Source organism: Staurois parvus, unplaced genomic scaffold (genome assembly GCF_062004578.1).
Source record: "Staurois parvus isolate SC_StPar_1 unplaced genomic scaffold, SC_StPar_1.0 ptg000487l, whole genome shotgun sequence".
Classification (NCBI taxonomy): Eukaryota; Metazoa; Chordata; class Amphibia; order Anura; family Ranidae; genus Staurois; species Staurois parvus.
This window is the reverse complement of record NW_028318283.1, coordinates 1,739,897-1,754,058: the sequence shown is the minus strand read 5'-3', so window position 1 is coordinate 1,754,058 and position 14,162 is coordinate 1,739,897. Positions and strand designations below refer to the sequence as shown.

At 47.2% G+C, this 14,162-nt stretch overlaps 1 protein-coding gene across 2 annotated transcripts in view; it reads left to right on the top strand.

Moving 5' to 3' along the window:
• The window catches only part of SPAG9 (sperm associated antigen 9), a 129,367-nt gene that overhangs the window by 39,232 nt on the left and 75,973 nt on the right, over positions 1 to 14,162 (top strand). For both annotated transcript variants that reach the window (XM_089689626.1, XM_089689625.1), the window contains exon 4: positions 4,717 to 4,811. In XM_089689626.1, coding sequence (XP_089545752.1) covers positions 4,717 to 4,811 — 95 coding nt within the window. The remainder of the gene's footprint in view (positions 1 to 4,716; positions 4,812 to 14,162) is intronic.

Genomic DNA, 14,162 nt, shown 5'->3' with positions numbered 1-14,162 from the left:
AGTACAAGAGATGACCAGAGACTGCGGACACGGTACAGGAGATGACCAGAGACTGCGGACACGGTACAGGAGATGACCTGAGACTGCGGACACGGTACAGGAGATGACCTGAGACTGCGGACACGGTACAGGAGATGACCGGAGACTGCAGACATACTACGGGAGATGACCGGAGACTGCGGACACGGTACGGGAGATGACCGGAGACTGCGGACCCGGTACGGGAGATGGCCGGAGACTGCGGACCCGGTACGGGAGATGGCCGGAGACTGCGGACCCGGTACGGGAGATGGCCGGAGACTGCGGACCTGGTACGGGAGATGGCCGGAGACTGCGGACCCGGTACGGGAGATGGCCGGAGACTGCGGACCCGGTACGGGAGATGGCCGGAGACTGCGGACCCGGTACGGGAGATGGCCGGAGACTGCGGACCCGGTACGGGAGATGGCCGGAGACTGCGGACCCGGTACGGGAGATGGCCGGAGACTGCGGACCCGGTACGGGAGATGGCCGGAGACTGCGGACCCGGTACGGGAGATGGCCGGAGACTGCGGACCCGGTACGGGAGATGGCCGGAGACTGCGGACCCGGTACGGGAGATGGCCGGAGACTGCGGACCCGGTACGGGAGATGGCCGGAGACTGCGGACCCGGTACGGGAGATGGCCGGAGACTGCGGACCCGGTACGGGAGATGGCCGGAGACTGCGGACCCGGTACGGGAGATGGCCGGAGACTGCAGACTTTTGGGGAGTGGAGGAAGGGGGGGGGGGGCCGGGTACCCGAATTTAACAGGTACCCGCTTCCACTTACACGGAGTTGTCCTCCCTCCCCGTCTTCTGGGACACGTGACAGGTCCCAGAAGAGTGCCGAACCATTCACAAAGCGCAGCGCTACCCGGCTGTGAAGCCGCAAGCTACCACAGCCGGGTGCCCACACTAAAGATGCCGGCGCTGGGAGAGAAGACGGTGAGGACACCGCTGGACCGAGGAACAGGTAGGGCCGATTAGCAGGTTCTGCTGCACAGAAGAGCCGAGCGGACGGCCCGGTATTCTAACACCGCGGCAGGAATACCGGGCCAACTGCTTCATATTTGCTCCATAAGACGCACAGATATTTTCCCCCATTTTGGGGGGGGGGAGTGCGTCTTATGGAGGGAAAAAAACGGTACATCTTTTGTGAAACAAAAAAAAGAAAAAAATCAGGAATGCAGTTGTGGTCACAGTTTCAAGGTATATCATACTGCGGATAGGTTGGATGATCCTGGAGTTAAGGTTCAAATCCATATTTGTCACTGGCGTAGAATACACAGGTGTAATGAAGCATCGCATCTCTGTCCTCCTCATAAAGGTCAGCATTGGTATTTTGTTCTCATGTTCCTTGGAAATATCAATTCATCAAGCTGCTGTAGACGGGTTCTGCGTTTGCTCACGAAGAGCTGTTGGCACTCAGGGCTGATCTTAAGCGGTGCTGGGGATACCATTATACACTAATTTAGTAATAAGCACTGTTCTCATTTGAAGGTTTCCCAGGGATGCCATAATCTATGATTCTGGTACTAAAGGCTGTTCTCATCCGAAGGTGTGCCAGGGATGCCATAATCTATGATTCTGGTACTAAAGGCTGTTCTCATCCGAAGGTATGCCAGGGATGCCATAATCTATGATTCTGGTATTAAGGGCTGTTCTCATCCGAAGGTATGCCAGGGATCCCATAACCTATGATTCTGGTACTAAGGGCTGTTCTCATCCGAAGGTGTGCCAGGGATGCCATAATCTATGATTCTGGTACTAAGGGCTGTTCTCATCCGAAGGTGTGCCAGGGATGCCATAACCTATGATTCTGGTACTAAGGGCTGTTCTCATCCGAAGGTGTGCCAGGGATGCCATAATCTGATTCTGGTACTAAAAGCTGTTCTCATCCGAAGGTATGCCAGGGATGCCATAATCTATGATTCTGGTATTAAGGGCTGTTCTCATCCGAAGGTATGCCAGGGGTCCCATAACCTATGATTCTGGTACTAAGGGCTGTTCTCATCCAAAGGTGTGCCAGGGATGCCATAATCTATGATTCGAGTACTAAGGGCTGTTCTCATCCGAAGGTTTGCCAGGGATGCCATAATCTATGATTCTGGTACTAAGGACTGTTCTCATCTGAAGGTATGCCAGGGATGCCATAATCTATGATTTGGGTACTAAGGACTGTTCTCATCCGAAGGCGTGCCAGGGATGCCATAATCTAGGATTCTGGTACTAAGGGTTTTTCTCATCCGAAGGCGTGCCAGGGATGTCATAATCTATGATTCGAGTACTAAGGGCTGTTCTCATCTGAAGGTTTGCCAGGGATGCCATAATCTGTTTCTGGTACTAAGGGCTGTTCTCATCCGAAGGTCTGCCAGGGATGCCATAATCTATAATTCTGGTACTAAGGACTGTTTTCATCTGAAGGTATGCCAGGGATGTCATAATCTATAATTCTGGTACTAAGGACTGTTTTCATCTGAAGGTATGCCAGGGATGTCATAATCTATGATTCTGGTACTAAGGACTGTTCTCATCTGAAGGTATGCCAGGGATGCCATAATCTATGATTTGGGTACTAAGGACTGTTCTCATCCGAAGGCGTGCCAGGGATGCCATAATCTAGGATTCTGGTACTAAGGGCTGTTCTCATCTGAAGGAGTGCTGAGGATGTCATATTCAACAATTCTGGCATCAAAGATGTTCTCAGCTTAAGGGGTGCTGGGAATGCCTAATTCTATGATTCCAGCGTCATGTGCTTATAGTATATCATACACACAGAGCAACAGAGGAAATATAATGCCAGTAGCACAGGAACCCGGCATTACATACTGTTTTTTGGGGCTGGGGGTGGTGGAACATGTTTGCTTCCTGACCCTTTTAATGTAAAACCTTACAAGTAATTAATCATTTCCCCTCTAGAGGTTTCTTTTTTTTTTTTTTTTTTTTTTTTTTTTTTTTTTTTTGCAGGTTAAAATCTCAATTTATTTGCTATAAAATCATTGAACCCCCCCCCCCCCTCCCCAAGAACATTAAATATTTTCTGCATGCAGAGGACTTGTAGAGTAAAAAGACAGAAGTTGTAATTTTTATGTCACATGATATTTACGCAGCTGTTTATCAAATCTAGATTTTCAGGAAAGAATACACTAAAATTATTTTATTGTACACAAACACAATTATATTCCTTTTTTTTGTACAAATTATCAGATAGTGTTAATAAATACAGATATGTGAAGCCTCAAACCTGTGTGCCAACAATATGATGAGACATTGTCACCCAGAAAAGGGTAGATTCACGCCTAGTGTTCCCTAAACTCACTTTTTCATGTGTTTTAATGCTACACGCATAGGGAAGTCCATTCATTTCAATATATATATATATATATATACAGGAGTTATATATTATTATTATACAGGATTTATATATTATTATAATACAGGATTTATGGCACCAACAGTTTGCTCAGCACTTTACAATATAACGGGAGACAATACAGCAACAATACAGTTCAATACAAGAGGGACAGGAGGGCCCTGATCCTGGGAGCTTACAATCTAAGAGCATTCCTGCTGTGCCCATTATGAGGGGTTCCCACCATCCCTGTGCTGAGTTCCCAAATTCTTACACCAGCAGTGCACATTATGAGAGGTTCCCACCATCCCTGTGTGGAGTTCCCAGGTCTGCAAATCTGTTGTGCCCATTATGAGGGGTTCCCACCTTCCCTGTGCTGATTTCCCAGGTCTGTACACCAGCTGTGCCCATTATGAAGGGTTTGCACCATCTCTGTGCTGAGTTCCCAGGTCTGCAGACCTGCTGTGCCCATTATGAGGGGTTCCCACCATCCTTGTGCTGAATACCTGGGTTTGTACACCTGTTGTGCCCATTATGAGGGGTTCCCACCATCCTTATGCTGAGTTCCCAGGTCTGTACACCAGCTGTGCCCATTATGAGGGGTTCCCACCATCCCTATGCTGATTTCCCAGGTCTGTACACCTGCTGTGCCCATTATGAGTGGTTTGCACCATCCCTGTGCTGAGTTCCTGGGTTTGTACACCAGCTGTGCACATTGAGAGGTTCCTACCATCCCTGTGCTGAGTTCCCATCTCCAGATTTGTTGTGCCCATTATGAGGGGTTCCCACCATCCCTCTGCTGAGTTACCAGGTCTGCAGACCTGCTGTGCCCATTGTGAGGGGTTTGCACCATCCCTGTGCTGAGTTCCCAGCTCTGCAGACTTGTTGTGCCCATTATGAGGGGTTCCCACCATCCCTCTGCTGAGTTACCAGGTCTGCAGACCTGCTGTGCCCAATATGAGGGGTTCCCACCATCCCTGTGCTGATTTCCCAGGTCTGTACACCAGCTGCGCCCATTATGAGGGGTTCCCACCATCCCTGTGCTGAGTTCCTAGATGTGCAGAACTACTGCGCCCATTATGAGGGGATCCCACCATCCCTGCTGAATATATTTTATATTATGGATACGTAAAGGTAGAAATTAGAAGAACCCAAGGTGGGTGGGAACACAGCCAGGATCAGCGGTGGAGGAAATCTTGCCATTGGAGTCAGCAAAAATCATACAGCCTCACAAACGTCACCTAGAAATTCCACTTTTGGGCGGATGAACCCTTGAAATTCTTGTGCACTTTGGAGGAAAATTACCATAAATAATAAACAACTGTCTTTTTATCTTTCAACAGATGATCCATAATTACATGGAACACCTGGAACGCACCAAACTGCAGCAACTGATGTCCTCCGAGCAACTGGAATCTACCATGCAGAACAGAATTAGGTAGGATCAATGCAAGAGAAGTGTTAGGGGGAGGGGTGTGCCTCCCACCAGGCCGCCTTTTGTCCATGGCAGAGAATACCACCATTGTATTTAAATCCTATAACAATGCAGGGGCTGATTCAGAAAAGCTGTATGCAGGGCTGGAATGTGGTGGGAGCCAGGCGGCGGGAAGCACCCTTTCCTTTCCAGAACGCCATCCCTCCCACCGCCACTTACTACGATTATTAATATTACTAGTTATTTGCTGCCATTCGCCTGTACTTTCTATCGTTTCAACACGTATATTTGTTTTTTTATTTCTTCTATGGACCTTTTTTTTTTTTTTTATCTTTGTTTTTTATTCGTGATGTTTCCTTGCTTTTATTTTTCATTTCTAATCTCAGGTTTCATTTTTTGTTTCTTTATCCTGTTTGTTTTTATTGGTTTACTTTCCTGTGTTTTCATTCCTATGTGCTGCCTTAGGCACCGTTCACATTAGGCGATTCCAAATTGTGCGTTTGGGTGCCATCATTCTTAATGGCACTCCAAATACAGTGCAATTCTGCCGCAATTGTCACATGACTGAATTGCGCTGAAAAACGTGCGTTTGAAAGTCGTTATAATATTTTTTTTTTTGTAGTATTATTATTTAAATCTTTATTTCTTTAATCATTATACAAACAATGTAAAACACATTACACCTCATTAAGATGCATTTCTTATTCTATCTATTACCCTTATGCAGGCCATAGACGGGTCGAAAACTGGCGGTTTAAAAAAAAAAACAAAAAAAAAAAACGGTTGTTTGATCGGCTGACGTTTCCACCAACGGTAAAAATAAATCAGCCGATTTTCGGCCCATCTATGGCCAGCATTTAACCCCATAATTGCTTCTGTCTCTAAGAATTCCAGTCCGCTTTTATATTTTGTATGAAAAGTGTTGTGGTTGCAACAAATGTATCCAATACGGATACAATGTTTTTATTCGGATACAAATGGATACATTGTTGCAACTGCAAGCCTTTCATGTAAAATATAATAGCGGACTGGAATTCTTATTCTTCTTTTCCTTCTTCATCTTCTTTGTATTCTTCTTCGTATTCTTCTTTTTCGTCTTGCAGGTCATGGTTCATGCGCAGATTTTTTTATTGGTAAAACGATCGGCCGATTTGCCCATCATTGCCCGTCAAAATCGGCCGTGAATTTTCCAACATGCCGATAAAAAAAAAAAAAATGTGCAAAAACCACGAAAAACGGCCGACCAATTAACCCACTAACAGTGCTTAAATTGGCTGTTTTTTTTTTTTTTTCTGCCGAAGAATCGGCCAATTTTTTGACCCGTCTATGGCAGGCATTAGGCCCCGTTCACGTTAGGCGATTCCAAATTGTGGCGAGACTTGCGCTTTGGGTGTCATCATTCTTAATGGCACTCCAAATACGGTGCAATTCTGCCGCGATTGTCACAAGACTGAATTGCGCTGAAAAACGTGCGTTTGAAAGGCGTTCTAAGTTTGCTGCCTAAAAAAGGAGCAGAAAATTCTTTTGGATGACAAACATACACGGGCAGCCCAGTGAACTGAATGGGCTGCCCTATGCGCGACATTCGAAAAATGCGCGTAAATTGTGCTCTGAGTTACAAGTGCAAGTCAGTATCTGAATTCTGTATTCTTAACCTCTTCACGCCGGCCGAACGCTAATGTGCGGCTTCCCGGCGTCTGGGCCTAGACGCCGAGCAACCGCACATTTGTGTTCTATTAAAAAAGAACATATGTGCCGAGAGCGCACACCCTTCACGCTCCCAGCACACATGTCCGGTACCTATGGAAAGGTCCTGATCAGGGGCGGACTGACCATTTGGAAACTCGGGCACTGCCAGAAGGCCTGGGGTCAGTAGGGGGCCCATGAGATGCCCCTGGTACCTTTTTCATAGGCTTTTTTGAGTTTGGGCAAGGACACAGGGGCCCCATGATCCCCTATTGCCCGGGCGCCCCATGAGTTGTCAGTCCGCCCCTGGTCCTTATCTCCTCTTTCGATCAGGACCTTTCCCAATCGTGACGGCGTGTCATGGCGGTCACATGATCCTAAACCCCGCCACCCGGCTTCTGAAACTCTTAAAGGGCCGGGAGGCGCCGGCGTGAAGGGGTTAACGGCACTCCAAATACCGGGCGTTTCTGCTGCGATTGTCACATGACTGAATTTGCTGCAAAACGTGCTTTTGAAATTCGTCCTAAGCGTGATGCCTAAAAAAGGAGCAGAAACTTCTTTTGGATGACAAACGTACAAGGGGTAGCCCAATGAAGTGAATGGCCTGCCCTATGAGCGACATGCGGAAATGCGTGTAAATTGTGCTCTGAAGAGTCACAAGCACAAGGCAGTATCTGAATTTTGTATTCTTAATGGCACTCCAAATACGGTGCATTTCTGCCGCGATTGTCACATGACTTAATTGCGCTGCCAAACGTGGGTTTGAAAGTTGTCAAAAGCTTGATGCCTACAAAAGGAGCAGAAACTTCTTTTGGACGACAAATGTGCACGGAGCAGCCTATTGAAGTGAATGGGCTGCCCTATGCGTGACATTCGCGTACACCGCGCTCTGAGTCACAAGCGCAACGCAGTATCTGAATGGGGCCTAAGGCGTCATTCACATAGGCAGACTGAAGTGCATACCCGTGCTAGGGCCCTGTGTTGCCCACGTGAGATGCACAGGTGTTCCGTGTATCTACATGCATGCAGTCATATTCACGTCATTTGGGACTCGGCAGTTGCACAGACGCAGCTGCTGCTCTCTAATTGACAGCTGTGCAGGTGCAGGGCCCTGATCGCACACTTCCGGAGCCTAGGGACCTGGACCCACATGGATGTCAAATTGGGATCAGTGGCTGTGCCTGGCAAGCAGAAAAGGGGCGCCAGACTAAGTGCAGTATTAAAAGGTTGTTTAATTGAGCAAGATAACTTGGGTAACTCACTAGATGACAGTAGAAAAAGGCACGTGTCTCAGGATGGGCGTCATCCTTATTGAAGACCCAGAGGCTGATGGATAAGTATCTAGGGGCCAAGGCTGCTGAGGGAGCCAGGTCACCCAATTCCACACTGTTCATGTCCAGCGGCTGTGATGGAACCAAGCTGGAATGCAGATGGCTGCCGGGTGGATGTGACGTCACCATGTGAGCGTAGTGCCACAAAAAGGGGGCGGTAATGCGTTTTGAAGCATCAGCTTCTTCGTCAGGCCGATGCTTCGACTCTGGACGCAAACAGCATGGAATCGGTTGACCTGGCTCCTCCAGCAGCCTCGGCCCCTAGATGCTCATCCACCCTCTCCATGAGCCTCCAGGTCTTCAATAAGGATGACACCCATCTTGAAACACATGCCTTTTTCTCATCTAGTGAGTTACCTCAGTTATCTTGCTCAATTAAACAACCTTTTAATACTGCACTTAGTCTGGCGCCCCTCTCTCCTTTTATTCTCAATGTACAGTGTCCAGCTTTACTCTAAGGCCCCATGTACACGGGACACTTCTGAACGATGGAAACTGACTGCTGGAAAACGTAGGTAAAGAAAAGTCTGTTTAGCCGCGTTTGCATAATGCGTTTATGCGCGGTTAGAAGCGTTTTTTTAAAGATAACCTCAGGAGACCTTCCAAATGCCCAGAATGCACTGAAAAGTGGCAAATTAACTATTTCAGACTGTTTCAGAGAAATACAGAGAGTAGAAGCAGAGACAGCAGTATGTGTTGAGATTTGCTTAGGTGTGAGTTGCTCGTTAACATTTCTTTTGTTTCCAAGGGAGGGAAAGGTGTCTGGTGGGGGGAGTCATTAAGGCCACCTGGCAGGGGGTCTTCAAGAGGAATTTGAGGTGTGAATGGTCATTAACATATCTTTTGTTTCCAAGGGTGGGAGAGGTCTGAGGTGTGAATTGGTCATTACAATGTGTGACAAGCTTGGTAGGAACATCCTGTGTTCAGTGTTTTGTCTATTTGAGTACCTTGAAAACACTTTGCATGCATTTTTCATGATGAAAAAAGGCTCTGGACAGCATCGGGAACTGGAAGAGTTAAAAAAAAATTTCAAACGCTTATAAACGCGATTTGCCGCGTTTAGAAGCGTTTTGCGTTTGAAACGCTGATAAAATCGACTACTGAACGCAAGTTTGGTGCGTTCAAAAAAAAAAGACTGTAAACTCAAATGCCTATAAACGAAGGTGTGTACATGGACACATAGGAAAACATTAGGGAGAGTTCAGGGGCTGCTGAAAAAAAAACGAAGAATAGCTCCTATACGTGAGATTATCAGCTGCAGTGTACATGGAGCCCTTAGGCTGCTGCCTCCTGATGTTGCTGATTGCACTATACCACTGAACTGTACAATACGGACTACTCCCTTCTAATACCATTTTGGACTTTTAAGTCTTCCCTTTCTCTCCAGCGGCAGTTTCTCTAATTTTTTGTGCCTGTGCAGCCAATACCTCCTAGTTGCCCCGAATGGGACTGCCTACATGTGAATGCATGGGGACACCTTTGTGTGGTTAACACACGGCCTTCACATGGATGGACGCTTGAGTACGCCCAGGTGAACGAGGCCTTTTCGCTGGTTGATGAAATGACACAGAGTTCTTGTTCTGGACCTGGAGGTTGTACCAGGATTGTCCTGCACCCCGCCAGCCGGCCTTCATAATATATTAATACTGCTTTTGTAAAGTTCAGCTGAGGGGGACAGACCTTGCAGGGCATGCTGGGACTTGTAGTCCTAGGGGTGCTGATAGATGTAACGGGTGCATGCCTTGTCAGTGTTCTTCTCTTTAGACTGGGGCTGATTTATATCTGTGCAAAATGAAAATGCGCAACACGTTATTTATTATTATTTTTTATTATTATTATACAGGATTTATATATTATTATTATACAGGATTTATATATTATTATTATACAGGATTTATATATTATTATTATACAGGATTTATATATTATAATACAGGATTTATATATTATTATTATACAGGATTTATATATTATAATACAGGATTTATATATTATTATTATTATTATACAGGATTTATATATTATTATTATTATTATTATACAGGATTTATATATTATTATTATACAGGATTTATATGGCGCCAACAGTTTGCTCAGCGCTTTACAATATAACGGGAGACAATACAGCAACAATACAGTTCAATACAAGAGGGTTAGGAGGGCCCTGATCCTGGGAGCTTACAATCTAAGAGGGAGGGGCAGGTGGAACATGGTGCCACACTTTTTGAATGGCATGCCGACAGACCTGTGGAGTGTGCTGGTGTGTTGACATCTGCTCCTTTTTTTTTTTTTTTTTTTTATTGGTCTGCCTTAATGCAATATGCAACTTAAAGTGTTACTAATCCCACAACAGTACAATCAGTCTGTAGATGCAGTAAAGCATGCTTGTTATACTCACTGTGGAACCTAAGGGGTTAATCCTCTGCATTGTGTAAAAAGGCTGTTTGATCCTGTCTTCTCTGATCCTCCTTCTTACACTTTCCCCAATCCATCTGCTTGTAGAACAGAGCCTTGGGGGCAAGCTGCGCATGCCCAGTTTAGTGTGCATTGCTAGAGTTTGTTTTTTTTTTTTCTTGGGAGAGTGCATGTGATCAGCATAGGGCCAGTCAGCACTGTCTAGACAGAGGGTCAGGGGTCCTGCAGCCTCATAGGACAATCGGGGAGAATGAAACTTTTCCCACAAGCTTTAACCAGTACTCTGCTGGACACTGATAGAAGGCACAAGACTACTATATACAGGCAGTCCCCGAGTTAAGTACATTCGGCTTACGTAATACTCATACTTACGTACACTTCCCTCGGGACCGGAAGTCAAGCTGTCAGCATTCTTGTGCAGCAAGCTGATAAGAGACTAGCTGATAAGAGACATCAGAGAGACATAAGAGACAGAGACATCCATTGCTCGTTACTTGTGGGGCTAGCAGTGTCTGCCCACTATCTCCAAAGTGATTTAAGACTGTCTGTCTGCACCTCCGGGGAGAGGAAAGGAGAGGCTGTCAGGCTGCTCACTGAAGTGATCCTCCGTCTGTGCAGGGGGGAGGGGGCAGCGTGTGATGTGTAAAGGAGAGCAGAGTTCTCTCATACAGTACATTACAGTACAGTGTAGTTTAGCCAAGATAGTTTAAAGTTGTACTCTACACTGTACAAGAGTTTACAGTATAATATTTGAATGTTGAATTTGATGTTTAAACATTTACATGCACATAAAAGTTAAATATGTTAGGGCAAACATGTGTCCAAGCTGCAGTTCTTATGCAAAACACCAGTTTAGAGCCTCTTGAGGTTTTACTGCTTTCTGTAACCTTATTACAAAAACGTAATCTAATATCCTGTCGTTTGGTTAGTAGTTAGTGCTTATAAAAGTGCCTGATTCAACTTATGAACAAATTCGACTTATGAACAAACCTACAGTCCCTATCTTGTACGTAACCCGGGGACTGCCTGTACTGCTGATGAGAAAAGGTCTTTAGCAGTTTATATTTACTAAAATAATTGCATTTCCATGTTCTGTGTACTGTGGGAGAGCGGATATAGTGAATGCAGGGTCCAGGGAGAGCGGATATAGTGAATGCGGCGTCCTGGGAGAGCGGATATAGTGAATGCAGGGTCCGGGGAGAGCGGATATAGTGAATGCAGGGTCCTGGGAGAGCGGATATAGTGAAAGCGGGGTCCGGGGAGAGCGGATATAGTGAAAGCGGGGTCCGGGGAGAGCGGATATAGTGCAAGCGGGGTCCGGGGAGAGCGGATATAGTGAAAGCGGGGTCCGGGGAGAGCGGATATAGTGCAAGCGGGGTCCGGGGAGAGCGGATATAGTGAAAGCGGGGTCCGGGGAGAGCGGATATAGTGAAAGCGGGGTCCGGGGAGAGCGGATATAGTGAATGCGGGGTCCGGGGAGAGCGGATATAGTGAATGCGGGGTCCGGGGAGAGCGGATATAGTGAATGCGGGGTCCGGGGAGAGCGGATATAGTGAATGCGGGGTCCGGGGAGAGCGGATATAGTGAATGCGGGGTCCGGGGAGAGCGGATATAGTGAATGCGGGGTCCGGGGAGAGCGGATATAGTGAATGCGGGGTCCGGGGAGAGCGGATATAGTGAATGCGGGGTCCGGGGTTTAGTAACACTTTATTGCGTGTTAACACTTGTGCATTAATGCGCCACATAAATGGTCCTTTAATTTTCGCCGGCGATATTCGTTTTCTCCCCTATGGTGCTGCAAGACACGTGACAGGCCATCGTTCGAATTGAATTTTTTTTTTTTTAATCTTTTAATTTTTTTAAAAACCTGTTTACTTTAAAATGACAGCGCTGTAGGACAACTGTAAATTGGAGACATTACAAAAAAAAAAGTTCTTGTCGTCTGATTTAATATTTCATGCGATTGGAAACAGAATACATCTGGTTGAGAAGCCCGCCACCGCAGTCCTCATCCGGCAATCTGATTGGAGTGTGTGTGAGTGATCAGTGTGGGGTATAGTGTCCCGTGACCCCCCCCCCCCCCTTCCACAGCAGTCGGGTGTCATTTGTCACCATTCGGTCACTGATCTATGGTGAAGTCTGGTTGCCACGGCTTGCTGTAGTTTGGACGTCACCTCTTGTGGTGGCGTCACCTCGTCCTATCGGCCTCGTCCGTGTGTCCTGTATGTTCGTTGAGCACGAATCGTTAGCCTCCAGCAGCGGCTGCCTCTTCCCTCCCCTGTGCAGGAGTCCCCGGATGGATAACACGCATTGATTGGCTGCAGCTCAATACAGAGCATCTTCATCCCTTTCCCCGGGAGAGCCGGTGGAGGAGGGGAGGGGGGGGAGGGATGATGTCATCGCTCGGAGTCTGCTGCAGGAACCCACACAGCAATGGGCTATGGCATTGCTATTGTGGCACCAGCTGAATGACAGACCCTGATTGCGGCCGGCGGACCCCCTCGTTAGACGTGCGGCACCCTTGATCCCCGGCCTGCCACCATGCCAGCGCAGAGCCATGAGTCCCAGATGCATGCTACTCTTTGTGTTTGGCTTTGTTGGCGGGGCGGTGGTCATTAATTCGGCCATCCTGGTGTCTCTGTCTGTCCTGCTGCTCGTGCATTTCTCCTTCTCCACCGGCCTGCCGGCGCTGACCGAGAGCCTTCCCAGGATCCTCAGGTACTTATTAACCCTGCGCCTCCCAGGGCGCGCTCAGGCCCGGCCGCCCCGACTTCTCTGTTGTCTGTGGTCGGATTGATCACCCTGCTGAGCCTACAGATAGCCGGTTTCTGTATTTATGTATATCCTGCATATTTATATCCAGGGGCGGACTGACAACTCATGGGGCCCCGGGCAATAGGGGGTCATGGGGCTCCTGTGTCCTTGCCCAAACTCAAAAAAGCCTATGAAAAAGGTACCAGGGGCATCTCATGGGGCCCCCTACTGACCCCGGGCCCTTGGGCAGTGCCCAAGTTTCCAAATGGTCAGTTTGCCCCTGTTTATATCTGTAGCTATTGCTGGCTTTTGATTGTTTTTTTGCATTTAATGCGAAGGAAGGAGGACAAAATGTCCTTTAAATAGCATTGTGATGGAGTTGTCCAGCTCAGGCCCTTAAGGGCCGGAATCACCTGACTTTTCAAGGTTGCTGCAGTGAGGACGGTGAAATGGCAAGGGGGGGGGGGGGTCGGACATACGTTACCGGATCTGCGATGCCGGCTGACCTTGAGCTTGATAGCAGAGCGACAGAGACTGCTGCAACTTTCTCTAGTGACGGCGCGTCCTGCGTCTGTGCGGAGAGCATCGTTCGGGATGACTGACGTTTGGCGCGGCTAGATCTTCTTTCCGCCGTCTCTGCAGAAATCACAGAGCAAAAGGAGGCAGAGTGTCTGACAGCAAGTGCAAACTGTATGGAGATCAGTCATTTTTTGGAACAAGTGGCGAATAGGTGATTACTGCTCGAAATCTTGGCCTGGATGCGGCCCTCGGGGGCCAGAGCTGGACAATCTGATTCGGGATATGACGCAGAAGTTGGATATTTTGTTTTCTGTATCCTGCTACATTTATAACTGTTTTGTCACTTTTGCTTCTGTAATTTCTGATCTGTGTGTTACATTGTTCTGCTTTATTATTATTATTATTATACAGGATTTATGGCGCCAACAGTTTGCTCCGCACTTTACAATATAAAGGGAGACAATACAGCAACAATACAGTTCAATACAAGAGGGTTAGGAGGGCCCTGATCCTGGGAGCTTACAATCTAGGATTTATTGTTTCATACTATATTTTTAGTATACAGTATTTATATAGCACCAGCAGTCTGCACAGTGCTCTGCTTTATAAAGGGAGACAGTGCCGTTACCATGCAACTCAGTATGAGTAT